Below are 11,962 nucleotides of genomic sequence, written 5' to 3' on the forward strand. Positions count from 1 at the left end.
AGGGTAATTCTTTTTACTGCTGACATTGTAACATATAAAACTGTCCAGTCTTTCACTGTGATTCTACAAGGTTCACTCCCATTGACTGGAGGAGCATAGCACGGAAATACAAGAAATGCATTGTGTATCTGACCTTAACTACTTTTTTCTCTTTTTTTCTCTCTTTTTTTTTTTTTTTTTTTTTTTGTGGGGGTAAGGTCCGAGAAGAGGAAAAGGAATATCCTTCAAGAAGGTCTGAACCAGTTAAAATCTCTGCCATCTGCCGAACCTCCTGTCCACCTACCAAGTCTTACATCATCACAGGGGGCCTCGGAGGATTTGGGCTTGAGCTGGCACAGTGGCTAGTTGAGAGAGGAGCACAGAAGCTTATACTGACATCTCGTTCTGGCATACGAACTGGTAAGCAAAAATCGTGAAGTAACAGAACAGGACTGCCTTTCAATAGACCTCAAGTTGTAGTTTCTCTCCTTTTTTTTTTTTTTTAAAGTGTCCTGCTAGCAAGTAGTAATATCTTGATCTGTTTTCTTCCCTCTCTTGTATATATTCTCTCACTTCAAACAAGCTGTTGTCCCCTTTATTCTAAAGGAGGAAGTATCTTTTACCTTGACCTCTCTTCCTACTATGTCTTTCCTGGGTTTTATGCTTCCTAATTCTGTCAACTCATTTTCTGCAGCCTTACTTTTACCTTTACCCCCTCTACAAAGTCTTTATCCAGCTACCTTGCTGACTTGTCCAATGGCTGTAGCATAGTGGGTCACATGCCGCAAGGAAAGGCGTATATACTCCTTGCTAAAGATACTTTGTCCCACATGTTATATGTGTGGATGTGTGCTCTTGGTTCTTCAGACAGCTCATCTGTAAAGATGTGCCCTACTATCTGATAACATCAGTAAGCATTTTTACTCAATTTTAAGCCATTAGTTTGATTACAGTTGCGGCAGTGAGATTTCTTATCAGTAGTAGTCTTCAGCGTTTCCTCATACAAATTCAGCCATAACCAAACTCTCTGTCTCTACAGATTTCTTCTTTCTGTTGGCAAGTTCACAATTGCACCACTTGTGCAAACACATAGAACAAATAATTCTACTTCTCAAGTTATGGTTGTACTACTATAATCTGTTGTTTTGCACTAATCTAGCTATTCTCTCCTGTCTCAGTACCCAAATTCTTGTTAATTTCGCCTCATTGATGCACTTTTTCTCTCTTTTTCCCTGCCCCTACCTTACATTCTCCTTGCTCTGTTCTGCACTTTGATCTATTCAGAATATTTCTGAAACTAAAATTATTTCTATCTACTCTTCAAGTGTTGTCTAATTTTCCTCTTATAGTTGAATCAGGAATTACTTAGCTATTCAGTCCCTGTCTAGTCAGAAGAGCATAAGGAGCAGGTTAACCAAAGCCTTATGGCTTGAATACTTCATCCCAAGCACTGTTCACCTTTATTTTTTGTAGGCTACCAGGCTAAACGTGTTCAAGAGTGGAAGGCACTGGGAATCCAAGTGTTAGTATCTACCAGTGATATTGGAACACTAGAAGGAACACAGCAGTTGATCGAAGAAGCTTTGCAGCTTGGCCCAGTTGGAGGTGTCTTTAATTTGGCTGTGGTAAGTTAGATGTGCTTAGGACTCGTAAGAGAGCCCTTCAAGTGGCTTTTTTGTACTGAGGGTAGTCAGGCTTCATACAGTTTTAGATTGCCTCTCTGTGTTTCAAAGGACACTTTGCTTTGGCCTTGCCTGATGACTAAAGTCTTACAGGTCTGGCCCCTTGACCTGGGAAGCAACAGTATTTGGCCAGCAGGCTCAGTTCTGGGATAAGACAAATGTTGCCCAAGACCCCTGAGGACATGAAAAATCCCATACAGAACTTGCCAGTTGAAGGCTGTAGTGTCAGTACTGAAAAAAGCAGACTTAGCAAAAGCCATGTGGTCCTTGTCATATTTCAGGACATTCAGGATACATCTGTACTGTAAAGCTACAAAATTGCATTGTGTAGTCACATCTCTCATCTCAAAGCACGTGGCAAAGTTAAATGGAGAAACTAGAGATACTGAAACTGCACTTTTTTTCTTTCCTTCCCCCAATAGGTCCTTAGAGATGGCATGATTGAAAATCAGACCCCAGAGTTGTTCTCCGAGGTCAACAAGCCCAAGAGTTCAGGCACCCGTCACTTGGATTTGTAAGTGTCTGTAGAAGGGACAAATACGAACTGCTTTTATAGTCACAGAGCTGATCATAGTTGTTTTAGTTTTGCACTAGCCTCCTACAGTAACACATAGTTAGGAGGTTTTTCTGATGGGGTTTCTCTCTCCTGCTCTGCTCCAAGGGTGACTCGTAAGAAGTGTCCAGACCTGGACTATTTTGTTGTGTTCTCTTCTGTAAGCTGTGGAAAAGGAAATGCTGGGCAAAGTAATTATGGCTTTGCCAATTCTACCATGGAGCGTATCTGTGAGCAGCGACGTCATGATGGACTCCCAGGTAAGATGACTTTGGCTCATTGCATAGAATAATCTGTCCCACTAAACATCCAGAGGACAACCAGCTGACAGGAGACTTGTACACTTGTCTGGAACAATAATGGATGCTGAAGGCTGTTTCCTCCCTAGCTGTTACCCTCTGTCATTCATGCATGAATGAACACTGACCATTTAACAGTATGAAGGAAATGCAGACCTTCGCTTAGCTGTTTTTTAACTTCTTTTGTTGCTGCCATGTGCTTTAGTTAGTTGCCTAGTTGCCTTTCTCCTGATCTCTCTTCCAGGCCTGGCAGTCCAATGGGGAGCCATTGGTGATGTTGGTGTCCTTGTGAAGTTGATGGGAAAGAGAGATGTTGTGGTTGGAGGAACTGTTCCCCAGCAAATCAGCTCATGCCTGGAGGTCCTCGATGTCTTCCTGAATCAACCTCATCCAGTCATGTCCAGTCTTGTCCTAGCAGAGAAGGCTTCTGTGAAATGCGGAGACGACAAGCAACGGGATCTTGTAGAAGCTGTTGTTCACATCCTGGGTAAGTGGTTTGGGACAAGCGCCTCTAGGCAGTGTCTTCCATCTCAGTGCTTTTGGAAAGCAGTGGTGCTGCCATAGGTGCTCTGTTCAGCATCTCCTCCTGATTCCTGTGGCGTGGGTGTGGTGGTGGTGCCATAGTGGGACTTCTTGTTTGTTTGTTTTTTTCCTTTACACTGCTTTCTCTCCAATAATCTGTTTCTTCAGTGTGGGCTTTCCTCCCTTTGTGTGCATATGTATGTAAACACACTTACTTCAGTGTCTTGGGTTTTGTTTAGGGTGGACTGATGCCTTTCTCCAAATGGAGAATCCAAATGGAACAGCCCCCAGGAGCAAAATTTTGGGACAGCACCATAATAGGGCTAATACACGACTGACTTTCTGAGTACTATTCCAGCTTTCAAATGTTCACCTCAGGCTGTCCCCGTGTTGCAAAAAGTAGCTTTTCTGTACTTAGTGACTAACTGGTAGTGTATTCTCTTATCAGCTCTGTCTGTCATCCCATGTGAACATCTAATAACCGTAGCTTAACTCTGCATTACAAGAAGTGCCATGTCTTCCTGTCTGTTTTGAACCTGCTTCCTTTTACCATTGTGTCTCCTGTTCTTGTGTTGAAACTGAATAATCTCTGTCAAGTCTACAAAGTCCCACTTCAGTTGTCTCTTTTGCAGACAGAAGTGTGTACTGACTCTTTGTTCTTTACCAAAAGAGGTCCTGATAAATTAAAGACAGTCTCCTGAGTATTGCTTAAGAATAGTGTGTAGTCACTGACAGCAAATCTGACCTCAGAACAGATGTGGCTTTTAGAAGTCACAGGAAAGTGTCTGGGAAATTGTTCCAGCTGTAGGGTTAGTTTGGAAGGAGAGAGCACGTGAAGAGAGCAAAGGGAGAAGCTAATAAGCCTAACTGGGAAGGGTGGCAACATGGGGCAGCACAAGGTGGAGGAGGTGAGAAAGAGCTGTAGATGCAAGTGTTATTATGAGAAGCCTTTTACAGGAAAGGAAAGGGTGAAGGAACAGTGTGAAAATTGAAGGGGAAGAGGTGATGAAAACTAGAGGAATCGCCTCCTCCAGTGTGATAGACATGAAGTGTTGCAATCAACCATCATTGACAGTGATAACTGTTTCATCTCATCTTGTAGCTGAGGATTAGTTGCATTATATCTAGGACTGCCATTTCAGTTAGAGCCTCCAGTATGTGAAATTCCTCTAGCTGACTGTTCTGAACTTGATCTAGAGCTGAAGTGACAATGTTCACAGCTATTTAGCTGGGACTGATGACCCCTGTCATAAAGCTGTGCCCACTTAATATGTACTCTAAAGACTAGATTCAATATGACCAGATGTAGGTTGTAAAAGAGGTGGCTTGTGAAAGCATTAGATGATCCTGAAAGGTAATTCTCTGTAGCTGCCATTTGCTCTGGTTTTAGGAGAAAGAAGATGAGAAGACTGCTATAGAGGCCTAGAGCCAAAAAGAAATTGGCCTTTCCTGAGTGTGCCGGTTTTTTTCCTCAGGTGTCAGTGATGTGAGTACTCTGAATACTGATAGCACCTTGGCAGACTTGGGTTTGGATTCCTTGATGGGTGTGGAGGTGCGCCAGACACTGGAGAGAGACTATGACATCTCTATGACCATGAGAGAAATTCGACTCCTTACAATCAACAAACTGCGTGAACTTTCTTCCAAGTCCACCACAGCAACAGGTACAGTGTCTGGATCAGGGTTGCTACCAGTCACCTGAGTCCAAGAAATGAAGCTTCCAATCCATTGCTTTCATCTTTTTAGTGACATAAGCCTCTATCAAGTCATGAAATAAGGTTATAGCTGAAAGGCTTTTAAGTGACAGACATGTCACTGAAGTGCATTGACCATCAGGTCAGGCCCATCTGTTCTGGGGGCAGGGTATTAAAAGGAGTGTGAAAGCTGCTTTCTTGTCTGGCTAATATCTGCCTGCATGAGTACTCTTATGCAGCTGTGTGCCGGGTGTCATTTGAGACCTTCTACCTGTCTGAGGAATAAACAATGTAATTAATGTCATGCTTACTGTAAGCTAAAAGCATAAGCAGTTGCTGCAGAGCAACTGACAATATGAAGATCCCTGTGTCTGTGCCCTGATGATTTAGTGAGCCAGCGGTCTAATCCAGAGCAGTCCTGAGACTCTCCTTTAGGGCTATGGCAATGTGACCAAGGCTGATCCTGAATCTAACTATCTTTTGTTTGGTGTGCCTCCTTTCAAAGATGCGAAGCCATCCCAAATACTGAAGTCAGGCTCAGGCAAACCTCCAAAACTAGATTTGAACAACCTGTTGGTGAACCCAGAAGGGCCAACGATCACCCGTCTCAATGACGTTCAGAGCACAGAGCGCCCTCTTTTCCTTGTTCACCCCATTGAAGGATCCACTGCAGTTTTCCACACTCTCGCCTCCAAGCTTCATATGCCCTGCTATGGGTTCCACTGCAGAAAAGGTATCAGTTTTTCATCATCCTGAATTTGTAACTGCAACATTCTGTATTTTAGTTGCCTTGTAGAGAGTGCTTTGTTTCTAGACTCTTAACCTCAGAGAATCTGCAGTCATGCATAGGGGCATGTCAAACATCCCCAGGTAACAAGAGAAGTACTAGGTTAGACTGAGGAGTTTATGTGTGGGGGAATGGAACAATTGCATGTTACATTGAGTCCCTGGCAGCAGATAAGCATGCAGGAGAAAAATAAGGCATGCTGTTTTACCTGTCTTTGGAAAGCAGGAACATTACTACTCCTTGTCCAAAATGTAAGTTGTTGACCATAGTTTAGAAACTTACCTCCAAAATAACTGGGTTATTTTGTTTTTCTGAGCTCATGAAAATTTCGTTGTCTCTGTTGCTGTTGGTTTCACTGGAGTCTGCTTCTAACTCGCTTCCATGTTCTAGCTGCTCCCTTGGACAGCATACAGAGCCTAGCAGCCTATTACATTGACTGTATGAAGCAGATACAGCCTGAAGGACCTTACCGCATTGCTGGATATTCTTTCGGTGCCTGTGTAGCCTTTGAAATGTGCTCCCAACTGCAAGCAAAACAAAGTGCTTCCCATGCACTCAACAGTCTGTTCCTCTTAGATGGGTCTCATTCCTTTGTGGCAGCATACACTCAGGTAAGAGGTACAAAGAACATATGTCTGGAGACCATCCTGTGTCATCAGGGCTCATGTTCCTAGAGCTTACTGTTCTAGATATGAGCTATCTCAAAAGCTGACAGACTTTTCTTGACAGGGGAGTTGGGAGACAGCTGTAGACAGTGGATGCTTAGGGATGGCTGAAGGGTGGAAGCAGATGGGGTGTGGTCTTCATTAACTGGTGAGGGCTGGGACACAAATGTTGCTCTTGCTATGGTAAGCTATGATACTAGTATGTCTTTGGGAAGATCCTGGAGCCTGCAAGACAAGATCCTAGTGTAGGTGTGCTAGGAAGCCTTGCTTAAGCCTTCCTTTCCATTTTCATTGTACTTTCTAGAGGATACTAGGCTCTTGGCAGTTGCCTACTGTGGATTTGCTTTCTAATCTGTCCTCGAGGGATCATCCTCCCCCACCCCAAGCTTCAGTCTATCTTTCTTTCATTCCCCCCACCCTGCCTTTTTCCTAGTTCAAAGCCCTTTGTTCTGTAATTGGTTTTATTTAACATTCAAGTTCCAGCATATATATCTCATGTTCACATTTTATTCTTCTGTTTTCCAGAACTACAGAACCAAACTGATTGAAGGAAATGAGGCTGCACTGGAGTCTGAAGCATTGTGTGCCTTTGTTCAGCAATTTACAGGCATTGACTACAACAAGGTAGGCCCTTCACTACAAGGACATTGAGGCACTGGAGTGTGTCCAAACAAGGGCAATGAAGTTGGTGAAGGGTGTAAAGAACAAGTCTTACGAGGAGCAGCTTAGGGGGTTTAGTCTGGAGAAGAGGATGCCGAGGGGAGACCTTATTCCTCTCTACAACTACCTGAAAGGAGGCTGTAGCCGGGGGGGGGGTCGGTCTCTTCTCCGTAGTAACGAGCGATAGGATGAGAGGAAACGGCCTCAGGCTGCACTAGGGGAAGTTTAGGTTGGATATTAGGAAAAACTTCTTCACCGAAAGGGTTGTCAGGCACTGGAACAGGCTGCCCAGGGAGGTGGGGGGGTCTCCATCCCTGGAGGTATTTAAAAGAAGAGTCGATGTGGTGCTTGGGCATATGGTTTAGTGATGGGCTTGGCAGTGATAGGTTAGCGGTTGGACTTGATCTTAAAGATCTTTTCCAACCTTAACGATTCTACAGTAATGTTACTTCTTTTTTTTTTTTTTTAATATCTCATTATGTTGCACAGGAGGGGTGTTGTGGTTTTTTGTTTAACAGAGATGGAGTCTCTGATATGGAGACTAATGGGAAAAATTGTTAATATTTCCAGCTGCAGGACATTTTTCTGCCCCTGAAAGATATGGAGGCTCGTGTGACTGCTGCTACAGATGTCGTATCTCGGATTCATCCAGACCTCAATCGTGACTTACTCAGCTTTGCTGCTGCTTCCTTTTACTATAAACTGAAGGCTGCTGACAAGTATATACCAGAGTCCAAGTATCATGGGAATGTGACGCTGATACGGGCAAAGTTTCACAATGAATATGAAGGTCTGAGTGGAGACTACAGACTCTCAGAGGTCAGTCTCAGGCCCACTGGTGACTGTTCAGGTTCTCCTGATATTTGGGGGAGCAAAAGAAAAGCATGGAAAATCATCCTTACTGAGGGAGAAGGGATGAAACCAGCCTTGAAAAAAAATTATCATTCTGTAGCTCTTGTGCTCTAAGAAGAATTAAAAGCCCCCAGGAGCAAATGAGTTGATTGGTTCCAGGCATTTTCTCAGGGTAGTGAGGGCCAGGAGGAGGTCCAGCCTCCTCATTGGATAAGTAAGTGTGTTCTGTAGCTAATCCTTTCAGCTCTCTAGAAAGACTTTAGATAATAAAGATGTTAAAAGAGAGTAACTTGACAGAAGTAACTTTTAGTCTTATTCACTCTGGACCCCTAAAGTTTGCCCACTGCATGAGGGCAGACTTTTGAAGAGCAAGTGTCAGTCTGCTGACAATAGGGGCGGCTTTTTCTTGGTTACCTTTTGTGGACTACTTAGAAGTTAGTATATGGGTGTCTCATGGACCTAAAAAACTTAGCCCCTGTTCCGATAAAGGGGTTAAGTGTCTTACATTATGGTATAGAAGCAAGGGAGAAGGAAGCGATTTTCAGAATTCCTTTACTCCTTCTGGCATCTCCTGTCCCTTCAGGCTTCAAACCTACATTCATTATTGATTCCAAGCTAACTTGTATGTCATTATTAAAGTTACATAATGACCTTAAAGGAAGATTCATGGTGGAGGGGGAAAGCTTAGGTGGAGGGGAGGGTTATTTGGTTTTCTTAAGGGCTTGGAAGTAGCTACTTTATTATTCATTCTTTGTTATTGTAGGTAAATTATTCTGTTAGTGTCAGGTCGGTTGAATTCCTGCCTAGCTTATATTTGAGCAGATCACCTGTCAGACTGTCAAACTATCATGCTTTAAAACACTGGTTGCAAACAGTGCCCTGCAGCTGATCTATGAAAACGTGTAAAACTGGTGCTGTTTTCAACTGAGTTTGATAGAGACAGTGGTGTAAACTATGAGTAACTTTGACAAACTCTAAACAGCTAAGTGGCCAGCTGGTTTTAAATGGTGAATGTAAACTCTTTCTTTTGTATCTGTGCAGGTGTGCGATGGGAAAGTATCTGTCCATATTGTTGAAGGGGATCACCACACCTTCTTTGATGGAGATCGCATTGACTCAATTACTGGGATCATCCACAGCTCACTGGCAGAGCCACGTGTCAGTGTCAGAGAGGGTTAACTTCTGCTTGCTTACTGTCAATGGTGAAGAAAATGCCAACAACATTCCTTGTTATGACAGACCCCAAGGAACTCTTCTTATTGTTCAACATCTCATCTGCTCTGCTGCCAGAACTGGGAAGTCAAGCTGAACTTGACTGGTCTCTTCCTCTCTCTTTCTTGCTCGTCTTTTCCTTTCCCAACTTTCATGGGTTCTCTCTCCTCCTTCCCTTCCTATGCTTTGTTTTCCCCTAGTATTTCTGTCCATGTTACTCTAGTGCTGTGACTCTGTCACTGTGCACTGCTATAAGGGTTCCCCATCGATGGTTGCTTCCTACACCCTTGGCAGTATGAAAAACAAATTTAGGAGTAGATTTCTTGTGCTCTATATTGTTTTGTCTTAACAGTATTCTAAAGGGTATGTGATAGCACTTGTTGACCAAGCCCAGTGAGCAGGGAGGGGAGCTGCAGCTGATTTCGGAGATACCTTTTGTCTGTGAAGAATCTGTCTGTAGTTAGGTCAGAAAGAGGATTCCATTGAGGCTTTTGTAACTATATTTTTTTTTAATTTGATGTATTCTAAGTATTTATTGTGTCAAACCAGAGACTTCTTACTTGGTTTTAATTTATCGTGGGTTATAGGAGAAAAGAAACATCCCTTTTTGGAGGAGAAGGTTTATTCTACCAGGGGAAGTTGCCCATTTGTTAAACCGAAGTACATCTTTGGAACAGTCTGGTTTCTTTTTGTGGGTTTTGGGTGGTTTTGTGGGTTTTTTTTCCCTTTTTTCTCCCACTGCCCTGCCCTGTTCAGAAAGGAAAACGTAGAAGGGAAGATTCTTGCCATCATCCACCCTTTTGAGGAGAGAGGCAGGTGGGGGGGGGAGGGTGGATGGTTTGACAGATGCCACTGTGTATCGAACAGCCTTAACTTGGGTGTGATTAAAAACAGGCAAAGCTGTCCCTAGGCAGGAACTTTGTTTATATTTGTTCAAGGTTCTGCTCTGCTGTATCAGAACCTTAGTAAAGCATTAAGACTATTGGATTGTCTTATTCCCTCTCACCACCCAACCAGACATTTGGAATGGGGGCAGGGGGAATAGAATTCTTCAAGGATAACAGAACAAATCCTGCTACCCCTGCTCCCCTGTAACCAAAGCTTAGGCAAACATACAAGCATCTACCCAAAGCCCCTGTATATTTTATTTATCACAGGGCTTGCTTAAGCCTTGTGTACTCATTTTCCTCTCTAGTAATGAGACTGGAGATCCCACATAAGTTAACTAAGTAATCAGTTTGATGGTATGATTTCAAAAGTTAGTACCTTTTTAAGGCAAACTTGCGTAAAATTCCATTAAAAAATTTCTTGCCTTTGCTATGCTGGATCTGTCCTTTCTGAAATCAGTAAATCCTTGCTACGCTTATGATACAGAGGAGACCTGGGTAGCAAGAAAGCACTAACTAGGAGGAGCTACTGTACCTCTCAGAATTGCTGTAAAACCCCAGTTCTCTCCATCTTCATCCCCCAGTGAAGTATCCTGTAAGTACAGGAGCATTCCAGTGACAGGAATAGGTGACTCTTCACTGCAGGTTCTGACCTTTGCTCATACCACCCTCTGTTGATAGTGGCTGGGTGAACTGGTTTTAGTTTTATAACATACTTCTTTTGTGAAATCTGAAATAGAACCAACATAATGTCAGCTTAAAGGATTTCCAAAATAAGTCTTGTTCTTTTATTCTCTTTCTTCCCATCACCCCCTTTTTTTTAATACTTTTTGGTCTGAAGAGTGTCTTTTTTCTCTTTGGCTTTCCTAGTATTAAACAGAATTGATCACTGGTTGGCTTTTTGTCTTATTATCTACCATTTCTTATTCCTATGTTTCATCAGGAATCTCTTGTTTCTTGGTATAAAGCAAAAACTGCTGCTGGCATATCTGATTTGGAATCTGTAGAAATAACAACAATAATAAAGAACACTTATTATTCCTGAGCATGGCTTCTTGTTGCCATGATTTCGGTACCTTAGATACAACCAAACCACATGCCTACATGATCAACATGGAAACTCTCAAATTCTAATTCTGGGTCCACTGTTGCGGTTTTGAACAGGCCATTAATGCTCTGTCTCAGTTTCCCCATCTGCACAATGGGACTAATAGCATCTACCTCAAGGTCGTTGAGAGTGTTAGACAGGCAATGGGTATAAATGCTATTAAGTTGCTAGGTATGATGACTAGGTGGAAATGGGAGGAGGGAAGTGGGGTGCCTTACAGCTGTAAAGAATCTAATACTGAAGAGTGGCTATGTGAACCGGGCACATGTGCATATTGGGGGACTTCTTTATATCCCTGCATACTCTCCACACACATCCTAGCATAGGATACTACATAAACTAAAACAAATGGGGACTGGATGGTTTGTTTGTTTAAATTTACCTACTGGCGGTTGTTGAAAGAATCCTACTTGCCTTGGTTGTATCAAACACCTAGAAGGAAAAAGAAAGGAGTGATGAAAACTTAAGCAAACAGGTACAATAGTTCTAGGCTAAAGCGTTTAACAAGTCTGGGCTGTGTGGAGGGAGCAAGGACTAATGCTGTTCCAGCTGTCGAAGCAGGGGTTGGACAGGTTTTCTGTGTAAGCATGAATATGCATGGTCTCACCTAAGCAAAGCTTGAAGATACTGGTTTAGTAATAGAGTAGAATTACTTATAGCCTATATGCTCTCAATGTTCTTGTGGTGGTTATTTGAAAAGCAGAAGGTTGTTTCGTTTTTGTTTTTTTCCCCCCCCATAATTGTCTAATTATCAGCTGCTGCCCTGTAACCCATTGTGTAACTGGCTGCTGAATACAGTGTGCCAAAAATAAAAACCTTATCAGTGCTGGTACTGCTTGTTGTTTCTCAGTAGTCCATCAAATAGACAATAAGTAGAACAATAATATCACTGCAAAAGCAAATGCGGCAGTTGCTTCTTTTGAGAAGACAAAGGCAGAAGCAAAGTCCTTCACATCTTCCCTTCTATGAAACTGCAGTGGGAGTCTCTTGTTGACTGATATTCTCTTTCCCTCCTCACTTTTCAGCCAGCTTCTCACAGGCTTCTCTACACCATGCTGGTCT

At 42.8% G+C, this 11,962-nt stretch overlaps 1 protein-coding gene across 1 annotated transcript in view; it reads left to right on the forward strand.

The window, feature by feature from the left end:
* Nucleotides 1–11,732, forward strand: part of FASN (fatty acid synthase) — a 45,452-nt gene extending 33,720 nt beyond the window's left edge. Inside the window, exons 33-43 of the mRNA XM_075111490.1 lie at nucleotides 198–399; nucleotides 1,453–1,604; nucleotides 2,084–2,175; nucleotides 2,323–2,474; nucleotides 2,758–3,000; nucleotides 4,511–4,699; nucleotides 5,235–5,462; nucleotides 5,907–6,127; nucleotides 6,707–6,805; nucleotides 7,412–7,660; nucleotides 8,735–11,732. Of these exons, the coding sequence (XP_074967591.1) occupies nucleotides 198–399; nucleotides 1,453–1,604; nucleotides 2,084–2,175; nucleotides 2,323–2,474; nucleotides 2,758–3,000; nucleotides 4,511–4,699; nucleotides 5,235–5,462; nucleotides 5,907–6,127; nucleotides 6,707–6,805; nucleotides 7,412–7,660; nucleotides 8,735–8,872 (1,965 nt within the window). The 3' untranslated portion in view covers nucleotides 8,873–11,732. The remainder of the gene's footprint in view (nucleotides 1–197; nucleotides 400–1,452; nucleotides 1,605–2,083; nucleotides 2,176–2,322; nucleotides 2,475–2,757; nucleotides 3,001–4,510; nucleotides 4,700–5,234; nucleotides 5,463–5,906; nucleotides 6,128–6,706; nucleotides 6,806–7,411; nucleotides 7,661–8,734) is intronic.
* The last annotated feature ends 230 nt before the right edge of the window (nucleotides 11,733–11,962 follow it).

The sequence above is a fragment of the Phalacrocorax aristotelis genome, chromosome 16 (genome assembly GCF_949628215.1).
Source record: "Phalacrocorax aristotelis chromosome 16, bGulAri2.1, whole genome shotgun sequence".
Classification (NCBI taxonomy): Eukaryota; Metazoa; Chordata; class Aves; order Suliformes; family Phalacrocoracidae; genus Phalacrocorax; species Phalacrocorax aristotelis.